The sequence below is a fragment of the Falco peregrinus genome, unplaced genomic scaffold, assembly GCF_023634155.1.
Source record: "Falco peregrinus isolate bFalPer1 unplaced genomic scaffold, bFalPer1.pri scaffold_35, whole genome shotgun sequence".
In the NCBI taxonomy this organism is placed as follows: domain Eukaryota; kingdom Metazoa; phylum Chordata; class Aves; order Falconiformes; family Falconidae; genus Falco; species Falco peregrinus.
Window position 1 is genome coordinate 1463196 of NW_026599603.1, and position 12444 is coordinate 1475639.

Here is a 12444-nt window from a genome sequence, read left to right on the forward strand (position 1 = left end):
TTAGTTTGTTTGGAAAGTGATAGTTAACCTTAAGATACGTATTTAATAAGTGAGAGAACTGAAGAATGTATGTTCAATCTTATTCTTGACTCTCCATTTCACTTTTGAAGTCCCATTAAATGAAATCAAAGTAGAACTTTCTGAAAAGATTTCTTTTTATGTGTATTCAAACTTGTTTGTTAACTTGCGTGACAAAAAAATTCCCTGGTTTTTCATTATGATTCTTATTGAAAAGTCAGTAAAATAAAATATGCTCGTCTAAGTCTCTTTTTCCCCACTAGCCTTAGACCATAATTATTGTAAGGATTTAGTTCTGTTTGCTTTCGGCTATCTGCAAAACCTTTGACAGTAGTAGAATCGGGTGAAAGAAATGCGTTGAAGCTTCATTATCTGAGAGTGTCTAATAATGAAAAATCAGTCATGGAGACCATGTGAGACATGTTAGTTATTGGTGCCACCTGACAGTGCAAGTCCAATCGCGCCTTTGGCATACATCTGTGCCTGTAGGGTTCATTTACATATGAAAACCTTTCTGGTGAGTGGTAGTTCAGGAGTAGTCATGATATTCTTCGGAATGACACACTCTGGGTTAAGATAATTCATTTTCTTTGTAAGTCTTAAAATTCACATGGTCACAAGTGTGTATGTGTGTATGAACACCTAGGCTCAGCTATGTGAATGCACTTTGTGGTGTATTGTGACAAGAAACTCAAGCAGCCAAGTCAAAAAGGTGATATTAAGACAGAAAAGACTGATGATGAAGTTTCTGCATGTATGTGTGTGTTTTATCAATTTTACAATATATATTTTTAATATATCTATACATATCTTAAAATAAGTATTTTTAAGATTAAGAAATTGGTCTTAAAATGACTTGGGAGGTAACAATAAATTTCTGGAATTTCGCTTACTGTGTGATTATTGAAATGTTTAATCGAAGTAAGCAATAGAGCTGCACACCAGACACAAGTTCCGGCAGTCTGATAGCTGTGTTTGAATTCTTGCAGCCACACCACAGAGCTGTTCAGCAGCAGCCCACACAGATCCTCTGGCTGGCTGTGCTGGTCCTACTGCTTCAGCGTGCACCCACGACAGCTTTCTCCAGGTGAGCGTAGCCTACTGAAAGGAGGTGAAAGCGAAGGAGACTGTATGAATGAGCTGCAGGTTTATACACTTGTGAAATTAAGGATATAAATTTGAAAATTGATCTGCTTGATAAAGTGAAAGTGATGTGGTTTACAAATACCTATTTCAAAGAACCACTGAATGTTAAACGGGTAGTTTTGTAATTCAGGTTAGGTTTCAGGGTAGCAGCATAGTGGGTGTCCTCATCAGCGGAGTGTTTTTTTGCTTGACTTCACCAGAATCACTTTTAGTTAATGAGCCTGCATTTGTATTGGAAGAATGCTCTTGCCTGGACAAAAAGAGATTCTTTAATATTATGAAAATACTGAGAAGCAGCTCCACTTCTTTGTCCCGGACAGCTTCCTGCAGTCCTGAGTTTCATTTGTTGAACGAGAAAAACTAAGGTGACTTTGTGGAATGGGCCCCGCCTCAGAGATCTCTTATTAAAGATAACTCCAGTACTTCCTGTAAATGCGTTATGTAATTCTAGTGGAAACTGCACCTTATTTGGAGGGCCTGGCTTATCAGATATCAGAAGATCTTTAGTAAGAATGCAAGGGCTTCCTTTTCTATTACAGCGTAACACGTATACTTTTTTCCCCCCTCACAGAGGACAAGCAAAGCAAGTTATGCTTACGTGTGTTGAAAAAGGGTTGACCTACCCAAGCTTGATCATCCAGTTTCCTGTCTTGCAAATATCAACCTTTGTCTTTTATTCATGAGTTTTTTTAAAAAATAAGCTTATCCAAGATGGGCGGGTTATGGCCTGGATAACACGTTAGTGTAAGGCTATAAATAGCCAACAGCCAGTCATGCCGTCGATATTGTAGTATTTATTTTTCGCGCAGTGCATCTTTGTCCTCTCACTTTGATCGTGAGCTGCTTTTTTCATCCAGGACGCGAGGATCCGTCTGAGCGATGGGAAGTCACAATTAAATAGCTTATCTCGGAAGGCCGAGATCAATGGGATAGTAAATCATTCCAAAGGAGTTGTCAAAGGTGGTGTTGTGGCTAGATTGAAGGATAATATACGGTGTCCAAAGGGTCTAGTAAAACTCAGTTGTTTGGAGAAGCAAGTCCGTGGGCAGTGTGTGGAGTCAGAAGAGCTTTAGGCCACTTGCTAGTGGTTGCTTTGTTTCCTGGAAACCCCCAGCAAAAAGCTGCCGAGCATCTGGGCAGAGACTGCGGGAAGGCGATCCTCTGCGTGAGAAGGCCAAAGGCGAGCAGTGCCCTGTATCAGTTCCACCAGGTCAGTAACCGGCTGTCTCTGAGCAGGGTAACACAGCTATCGTACCGCGTGGATCAACGGGACTTCTAGAGATTTCCGAGTCTTAGCATAGCCTGGGTCATTTCTCCTGGAACGTGGTGACAGGCTGTGCAGGTGGTACAGAAGACAGCAGTTTGCCTGCGGTTCTTGCTGAGCTGTGGGGAATAATCAGTTTGCCTTTTGTGTGTTCTGGGGCATATACTTCCCCAAACTTCTGCTGGGGGATGTGGCAAGCTGCAGTATTGAGCATCCTGCCCGGCTGGCGTATTGATCATCCATCAGTAACCACTTGCACAAATCCTCAAAAGCGGTAAAATTCATCAGCCCTGGCTGACTAAGCATTTTTATTGTTCCTCACAAAAAATAGAACTATTGCATGGTATATTTCCTATCGTTCCACTCAATACCTTCCACCAGTTGCAGGAATTCAGTGCGATGCTGTTGAAGCGTGGTTTGCGGGGCGTTTTAGGCTGTTTGGTCCCGCTGTGCGCTGCTAGGTAGGAGTGGCAAAGCCTATACGAAACTGCCGGGCCAGTCCCAAAGACAGCGAACCGTATCGGCGCACTAGCAGTCAGCAAGCTGGTTACCAGCCCCGTTTCTGTTGGATCCAGACGGTGCTTTGTGGTCTCAGAAGGAAAAGCTGGCACTCTCGGACAAGGAAGCTTAAACCTTGTGCTGTTCTTACTGGGTCTTGCAGAGAGCATCACTTTTTAAGTTTAGGAGAGATTAAGACGGGTGGAGTTTCTGGGTCTTGGAGGCCAGCTGCTGGGCTTGTACAGTACGCACCTGAGCTGCTGAAAGTGTTAGGTGCCCCTGCCTGGAACACGGGCAGACCAGGCCGGTAACTAACTGGTTGGTTGGCTGCAGTTTGCTCTCCAGGAAAAGCTACAGAGAATTACTGCGTGGAATGGCAAGGGGGCAGAGGTGGTTATACCCAGACATGGTGGCTGATGATGGTGTATCTCACCAGGTTTCTGAAATCGGGGTTTCAGAGGTTTGTATTACACTCTCATCACGGTTGGTTACAAAACAGGGAGCTCGGGTACAACTTCTTACCCGTTTTCCATTAGGGTTCTCTTAAGTGGGGTTTGGATTAGTGTGATGAATCGGTATCCTTGGGTAGGAATGAGTCTTTTGAGAGACCTCCTGCTATCTTCTGCAGCAGCAGTGCTGGCAGCTCACAACCATTAGCTCAATACTTCCCCGCTGCTTTATCATAGATGTGAACTGAGGCTACATGTTGGATTTCAGCGATTTTTAAATTTTTTTTCCTGCCCCCACCTCATTTTGTTTTTTTTTAATAGCAGCCCTGCTGTTTGATTATTGCTATTACCGTGGTTATTAAGCTGTCAGTATTTCCTTGTGGAACTGAAGCAAGAGGTAACGGGAAATGGAAGAAATAAACGTGCAAGAAAAAAGAGAAAAACTTTCTGACCTTAATTTGCTTTTATTTGTAATAAGGAATGATAATCAGCCATGTTATTTCAAAAAGAAATCAAGTCTGAATTCCGATTGCCCAAGCACTCAAGCCAGATTTGTGTAGTGCTAGCAGTCCCTGAAAAGGTGTGGTTGTGCTTTAATTCCTGCTCACGCTATGCTAATCTTATAAGTGAAATGCCCATCTTCTCTTTCACCACTTCTGCTAAGTCAGACCATTTTTCCTCTTGAGCTTGCATGACCAGCAAGCTATTAGTCTTTCAAGCCCTGACTTCTCAATCTTTTATTGGTTTTCCTTGTTTCGTTGCTGCCCCCCCCCCCCCATCCTCGTCTGTCACATCTTTTCCAGGTGAACTAAAAGGATTTAAATTGTACCTTTGTGTGGCTCCTTTCTCCTGTTGGAAATACATACGAGATCCTGTAGTGCATCCAAGAGGACAATATGTGCTGTAACAGCTTCAAGCTGAGGTCCCCTAAGAAGAGGCAGAAAAAGATTCAGTATGGGTGGGTTGGTTGGTCGGTTTTTGGCAGGGATGATCTTATTCCTGGACGGTTTGGTAACCCAGATCTTAATTAAAATCCTGACTACTTACGACAGTAAACAAGCAGTGCAACAGAAATGAAACACCTTGTTAACATTTTAAAAAAAATAGAACTGAAAAAAAAATCAAATGAGAGGAATAATGTGTGAACCTATCTCATAAAAACATAAAGGTGGCTTAGCCTTTAATGAAAAGATTTTGCTTAACTTAACCTAAATTTCTCAAATTCCAGGTTTTATTTCCCCCTCCGTTTCCCCCCACCCTCCACAGTTTGTGGCTATCTACAAACTGGCACATCTACACAAATCCACACTGGGACTTGCCTTCACACACCCAGAAGACGGGATCTCATCTCTTTGTGGTATCTCCTTCAGGGAGAGACCAAGTCCTTCACTGGCATTTGATCTGATACGGCTTTCCTAGTAGGTGATCCTGTAGCTTCCTGTTCTCTAATTGACTCGTCTCTGGAAGTAGCTTTTCATTAACCATGACCTCAGCTAGAAGGTCTAAGGATAGTCAGGCACTAAGGACTAATCCTTCATGCTGGATCTCTTCCAAAAGAAGGCTGTATTTTAAATAGACCTGAGTTTCTGTTCAACATCGTTGTATGACTTGTATTTGTCAGAAGAAATGACCCTTCTAGTGTCCTTTGAGTCACCTCCAGAAGAAGTAGCAGTACAGACACTGGCTGTTAAAATGTCATCTATTATTTCACTTGGGTAGGACTTGATGCTTTTGAAAAACTCTGTCATTGTCTTCGTTCTGTTTTAAAGGTTATTCGATATATATGAATTCTACTAAAAAAATCATCACTGGATTGCTGATTGTGTCCTGTCGTCCTGTGATGTCATTACAGTGAAAAATTTTAGTAGTGTTCAGACCTGATCTGTGATGGCAAAGGCAGTCTCTGTAGGTTCTACAAGAAGGGTTTCTGACCTGAAATTCTGTCGGGTTTTTACGCAGATTGATGCAGACTTCGAGTTGTGCCTCTGTGGGACCCTGTCATGACAGGAGAGTCCAGATGTGAGGCTGTGACAGGCAGGGCAGTTTTACAGTATTTGCTGTCATCGGTATTTGAACTCCCACTCCTCCTGGGACTGGGGCGTCCCTGGGGGGCACCCCTTGTGTAGATGTGCCTATGGACAGTCGCTTGAGGAGGAAAATGATGTTATTGGTTAAGAAGCGGTGAGTTCCTCAAGTTGTGTTGTCCATATGCACATTTACAGCATATGGACCTTTTTCTTTTGCTTAAAAATGTTGGGGTTTATACACAACAGGAATGCTTGAGTTTTAGAAGGAACTGAAGGCGGGTGGATTTTCTCTCTCATTTTCTATTACATATGTGGCACGTGAAGAGGGTGGTTCTAGTGTACCCCCGCAGGTCCTACTAAGACCAGAAGTCTCTGATTTGAATGCTTGGGTATATTTAACACCTGCGGTGCAAAGGGTGTGCAGACAATGCATCTGCAGGCATACACCAGCTCCTCTCCGGGATAGACCATGAATAGAAGAAAGGAAGTGTGCCAAGAGTAAGGTGGTTAATGAAAACCAAGAGAAAGCAGTAGCTTTTTTTTTTTTTCCTTCTGGTTAAACTTGCTATTTTAACTGAGAATAACAGACAATCTTTCAAGCTTTTGGATAAATGGATAAACAGAATCAATACACATCCTGTCATGGTAATTTTTTATACAAAAGTTCACTGTATTTTGTTTTTTCCAGAATCCTCCAATGCAGTCATCTTATGAAGCTGAACTGATGCCATCTGACTGGCTATGTAATATATCTGAAGAAAACAAGAAGGCAGAAGTCGGTCTTGAAGCCATGTTTCAGGTTGCCGATGAGGTGCATTCATCATGCAAAGCTGAAAAGTGGAAGTGGCACCTGTAGAGAGCCAGAGTTCAATCCTGGAGCTTAATGGAAATCAGGCACTGCCTGTTAATAGTTACACACCTTCTTCAACTGAGGAAAGCCAGCTGGAACGTCTCACTCCTGTAACTTCAGACACGTCATTTCTGGTGGCAGCAGATCGAACACTGAATTTGTCTCCATTACAGCCTTCTGACATTCTTTGTGCTGCCGATCCCACTCTGTCTATAGAAACTGCTGCTGCTGCTAAAATACTACAAGAACTTCTGACCACACAGGAAGCAGCTGAAGAACGGAGCAAAGAACCAGATCACCGCCCAGCTGAGTTCTCCCTCATGATTTTTCAGGAAGAATTGTTCAGTCCAGAGCAGGTAAGGGGTAAAGGGAGGTAAACCAACATCTTTCTTGAGCTAACTATATTTGATAGTAATACTAGGGTCTGGACCGATAGCTTTTCAATATTCTTGCCTGCTCAAGAACCGAAGGCTTCTTTAATTAAGCTGTTAATGGACAGTGAAGGGTTTGCTTGGTAAAGCAAGATATAAAAAGAAGACGGAATGAAAAAGTATCCCATGTTAATGAGCATGACATGTGTCAGCCTGTTGGCCAAGTTAGGGTGTTCATTTGCATGGGAAACATGTGTAGTGCAGGTGTATTCGTGGTGATGAAGTGGATGCTTTTTTAGGTTGTAACATACCGTCTTTTAATCTCCAACAAAGAAGAGTATTTTGAGAATTGCCACTGGAGGCAGATTTTTGCTTAAATTTAGATAAACGCTTAGATTGTTTCTGATAAATAGTTATTAAGTTCTGTTTTCAGTGGAAAGTATAGTCTTTTGACATTTGAATGGTATAAAGCATCTTCATTGGTTTATACTTTGTGGTGTACAACAAGTTGTAATTGTACTTCAGTCTACCTGGAGCTGGTCTTCCCTGTATGTAAAATTGTAAGTCTCATGAGGGGTGAGGGGCATTCTAGATGTCACTCTGTTAAGGCAGCAAATGCATGCTCTGCGCTTTTTTTGGTTTGTTTTGAAAACAAAGTAAACTCAGGAGATTGACTGCATCTGTTTCTGCTGCATGAGACCTACCTTGCATGTAGGCACTCAAAATCTCATTTTTGTGTATGCATTGAAGCTACTGTCTTATTGTTCTGTCGGTAGCTTGACGCCTTCACTGAAGTTTCTAGATCGGAAATCATCAGCTGGTGCAAACCTCCCATTGTTGCTTTCAGCCAGCGTTATAAAGATTAGTCATCTTCCTCTTGGGTATCTTTCTAGAAAGGGCTGTGTATTCTGATCAAGCCTCTGCATAGCTCAAGCCTAGACTAGACTGTTCTGCTCCGTGCTGTGTAGGGAAGAGCACATCCCTGTGCTAGTGCATAGAGTCGGCAGTACTCCTTAATTGGTGCCCACTCAATATATTAAGCGTTGACCGCACTTTAAATGTTGTCAGTTTCGAGAATTTTTGGACTGCGTTTTTAGAATGATAGGTTGTCCCTTGTTGAAGGCCTTTGGAGTCCATGACCTGAAATTCCTTGTCAAGAACTGGGGGAATTAAGCGCATGAACCACGTAGTTGTTTGGGAGGGAGGTTTTGTATATTTGTGAGAATCCTGATGTTGGTCCTGGACCGTAACTGGTTAAATAACTGGCCTCATTTTTTGAGCAATTGAAAAGCAATTCAGGGACTGTTCAGCGTTTTGTTTGACAGATTCCCTCTTTCTGTTAGAACTACTCTTTAACTAGTCTCCTCCTCCCAAACTCAGGAGAGGGAAGGTTAACTTAACACCCTGCTTGTCCAGAGCCTGCGGTCATGGCAGGTGCCGAACTCTCCAGAGGAGGCTTCTGTGCCTGTACTCCTCACATCAGGCTCCAGCACAGTTTTCTTCCTCATCCCTGAGTCTGGAAGCACTCAGGCTTTCAGCGGCTGTTGGTACCATGTGTTTTAGAGCAAGCTTGTGACAGAATAGTGGGCGTGCACAGAAGACCGCTCTGTTCCTCTCTATACGAGCAGAGGGGGAGCAAATTCCTCCACTGTTCGTACAAGAGCATCAGAACAGCTCTGCTGGGTCAGATCAAAGGTTTGTCTTGCCCAGCGTCAAGTCTCAAAACAACAGCTGTAATCTGATGTGTAGGGAAGAGCAAGAACAAGGCCCGCAAACAGAGCAGGGCATTCCTGCTTATACTTTCCAGCTACTTTCAGCCCGAGGACTTGCGATGATGCTGTGTACTTCATCTTGGGTTTCTGCTCTGTGGACTGAAGTCAGCCCTTGAAACTGTCGGTTTTAGCATACGGGACCTTTTGACCAAGCTGGTACTTTGCTCACGGGCTATTCCTGCACGAAGAGCTTCCTTTTGTGCGTGGCTGTTAGTAGTTTCATGTGATGCTTCCCCATTTCCGTCTCAGAAGGGACATTCAGCTGTCATCCCTGGCTGCTTACTGCATGTCACTTGTGACTTTCCGCATCGCTTATCACAGCCGCCTCAGTAGTCGCCTTTCCTGACTGTACAGCCCTGCTGTAGCTTCCTCTGCGTGGCAGCTGCTCTGCACCTCTGGTTAGCATTGGAATTGTTCTCAACTTGTTCTAGTACATCCTCTTCTGAAATGAAGAGAACATTTTTACAGTGACACAAAGATGTTTGCTGTTTTGTTTTCTGTTTCGTTCAGGTATTTCCCAGCATTTAATTACTCTTGTGGCCAGCACTGAGCCTTGAACTGTCTTCCTCATAGAAGTAACAGTTTAGTAGAAACCTGCTTTATTCTGCTTTCCCGATTTCCTAAAAGACAGCAAATTAAAGAGCAGTTCTTTACATGAAAAGAGTTAGTACATTCAACAGTTCAGATCCAGTGTTGCCCTCTCAGCCTCAGTGAATTTCTGTCCTAGACTTTTACAGGCTTTGGCCTTTAATGGGCATATTTTATTCCACTCCTACTCCTAAGAAATGTTTTATTTGCTTCTTAAAGTGGAAATAGAACATGTCTGTAATGCTTGATCAAGAGGAATTTGCCTCTATTTTGTTCAGTCTCCTTGGCCGCATACCTCTGTGAAGGCTGAAACGCTTGCTTTCTTTGGGGAAGGTGAATCCAGCAAACCCCGTTCATGCGAGTTGCTAGTTTTAGTACCTCAGCTTCCCATCATGGTTCCAGCTGGGTATAGGTGTAGTCCAGTCAGTGTCTCGTAAGTCGTGTAAGTAGTGAGTGAGATGAAGCAGTTTTGGCGTTTTTCAGTAACTGAGGTGAAAAGGCAAAACTTTCACGTCTGTCAGCTTTGGTAGCTTTGATTCTCCGCCAAACAATGTTTCGGACTCTGAAGCTGCAGAAGTATCAGACCTGAGTGGAGGGCCTGTCCACAGGTGCGGTGAATCCATGGTCAGAAACATGTTCGCTTAAAAGACCAAACAATAAAAAAAAGGGATAGCTTGGGAACCAGACTTGTGTGGGCTAGGCTGATGCTGTTAGGATGAAAATGGTATTATTACCTATTACATTAGATTACTGAAGAGTTGGTGTGTAAGATTCTACGAGCACAGTGATAAAAAGGAATCTGAAAGGGGTGCTGTGCAGTGTGACTGCTCTTCAGTTTCCACACACGCAGCTGTAAGGGTTAAAATTGGACACAGCATTGGAAGTACAGGTTCACCAGTGAGGGGGAATGAAATTTCCCCAGTTTGCTGGCCACGCTCGTCCTGGTGTAGCCCAAGGTGTCATTAGCCTTACTGGGCACTGCAGCACCCCCAGGTCCTTTGCAGAACTGCTAGTTAGAGTGTCAAGACTTCTTTCACCACGTCGGCTGGTAACAGTTTCTTGATAATGGTTATCCCAATATGCATGTTACTTGTTTTTTCTTTATCAAACACTGCAATTTGGTTTTTACATCCCCCGCCTGGTATTGCTCTTCATTATTCTCTTCTTTCTGCAAATCTCATTATTTAAAATTGTTTCTAGAGCAGTTGTTCGCTGGAATATCCAGTTTAGAACGCTTACTTGAGAAATCTTCCCTTCTCTCACTGCTTGATTAAGGCTGCTCACTAATTTTCCTGGAAATTTATTATTATGTAAATGTCACCAGGAATAAAGAGGTCATCATCACTCGTGAGACTTGGATTCTAGCTGGTGTAGGTAGTGACCTACAGCCTGCCTGCCGCCTTTGTTTTTGTGCCTGGGAAGGAGTTGTGGTTCAGACATCAGACAAAAGGCACTGCTAGCCACGTGTTTTTCACGTGGCCTTGTTAATAGTACTGAAGCAGTACATCCAGACAGCGCATTTCAAAGATGGAAAAAAGAGTCAAGTGGGTATCCAGCAAGTGCAGGAGGTGTGTTGGAGGGAACTAGTTCTCCCTGGAGTACTCCATTACTGTATTTGCACAGGTCTTTTTGAATGATATTATACAACTTTGTCAAGGAATGTACGTGTGTTTCTATTGATATGTATACACATAGCAGGTTATATACTCAGCACTGAGTAATGACAGACTCAAGGTGGCGAGCGTGATTTTTGGAAAGACTGTCTTATTACCAAGTGTGACCTCTTGTCTTCTGTAAACTCACACATAATGGTTTTCAAAAGCTTTTTTCCTCTTAACAGAAGGAAACGTTGCAGACTCTGAGCAGTCATTCATCTTTAGGTCATTGATGGATAAGATATTTGCAGAGGAGATGAATATTCTAGAACAGGTGATATTGAGAAAATTTTTCTGTCTAAAGCTAAATTCCAGGTGCTTAACTTTGGGCCTGTACTGCCTCAGTGAAATAGAAACAGAACTTGGTTGTTTGGCCCTTTTCTCTTTTTTTTTTTTTAAGCTACAGATTTTTGCCACATGATCATGGAAATGTGCCAGTCTGCCCAATGGCTGCCTGCAAAACACATGCAGAGCAGCAGCAGAGGGCTCTAAAAAGCAAGCAACACATTATAACTTAAGGTCTTAATGACTGGATGGGGTGGGGTGAGATTCCCAACCAGAAACGTGTGGTTTCCATGTGGTTCTGCATCACACAGCTCTGCGAAGTTGTTTGAGCTAGATCTGTCGTCATTATTACACGTGCTGGTAACAAGGAGCGCGCCTGTATTTCTTCTAGCTTATTTCTTCTAGCTAGTTTAATAACTGAGGGCAAAGCTCAGACTGTGGGGACATGTACCCTAACTTTGTGTATTCTAGTTTTCTGATCTCATATTTTGCTTAATATGATATTTTGCAAGAGGTTGTTTCAATTTAGCAACCTTAATTCTGAGTTAAAAACACTTACTATGTCAACTGTCTAGGCAGTGTTCAACACCTGTTGGATGCCCTTTTGGAGTGGAGAAGAATAGCTTTTATTTTGTTTTATTGGTTTTATATTAGTTTTATTACAAGATAACATTGAGTGATCTTTGGTTTTATTTCTTTTGTTGTTGTGTTGTGTGTTTTTTTAAGGAGAATACTAGTGTTAAAAGTGAATCCAGGACAGCGGAGACAGAAGAGAGACAATTCACTTCAGGAGCTGAGCCTGTGAATGAATCTGTAGGACAGACAGATTCATCTGTAAAATCTTTCTCCAGGAAAAGACGCGGTTCAGACACAGGCAACTCTCTTGGTAAGAAAGATTCTACATTTTCTCAGAGATTACGGCGACAGCTACTCTGAAACTAACTATTACAGAAAGGGGAGAGTAGAAGAATTTAGTTGTTGTCTGCCGTGTAAGTACCTCATTGTTCCTTCAGTTAAAATATTAAACTTGTACAACCTCTAGCGAGAACGGCTCCCACCAGGGCAGCGTGCCCCCTGGGCTTTGCCGGGGATGTGCAAGAAGAGTTCATTGCATGTGACAAACTGACAGGGGGCAGGAGGCGATGAAGAGGTCCACCAGGCAGCTCGCTTTCCAAATGCAGACGTTCATCTCCCCGCCGAGCTCTGCCCATGGCCAACCCCACGGATCCCACACAATTCAGCCACCCGCCCCATCTCCCTGAGGGGAGCAGGTTTGCAGGTGCTTGCCTGACCTGCAGCTGCTCCATCTGCCTCTCCAAGGCCGCCACTTTCATCTCCCAGCTCTTCCTCAGCTGCTCCTCTTGCCGCAGCACCTCTGACTTCTCAGACAGCTCGTTCATCAGCTTGCCGCACCACTCCTGTAACCTGGCCACCTCAGCGTTTTGCCTGCACCAACAGAAGCAGCGTTATTCCAGCCCGCAGGCCAGTCAAGCATCCCTGGCGTTACCCAGGGGGAACACA

At 43.3% G+C, this 12444-nt stretch overlaps 1 protein-coding gene across 1 annotated transcript in view; it reads left to right on the plus strand.

Moving 5' to 3' along the window:
• Positions 1 to 12444, plus strand: part of LOC129783374 (heat shock factor protein 5-like) — a 19510-nt gene extending 7066 nt beyond the window's left edge. Inside the window, exons 4-5 of the mRNA XM_055793358.1 lie at positions 6091 to 6608; positions 11650 to 12444. Of these exons, the coding sequence (XP_055649333.1) occupies positions 6091 to 6116 (26 nt within the window). The 3' untranslated portion in view covers positions 6117 to 6608; positions 11650 to 12444. The remainder of the gene's footprint in view (positions 1 to 6090; positions 6609 to 11649) is intronic.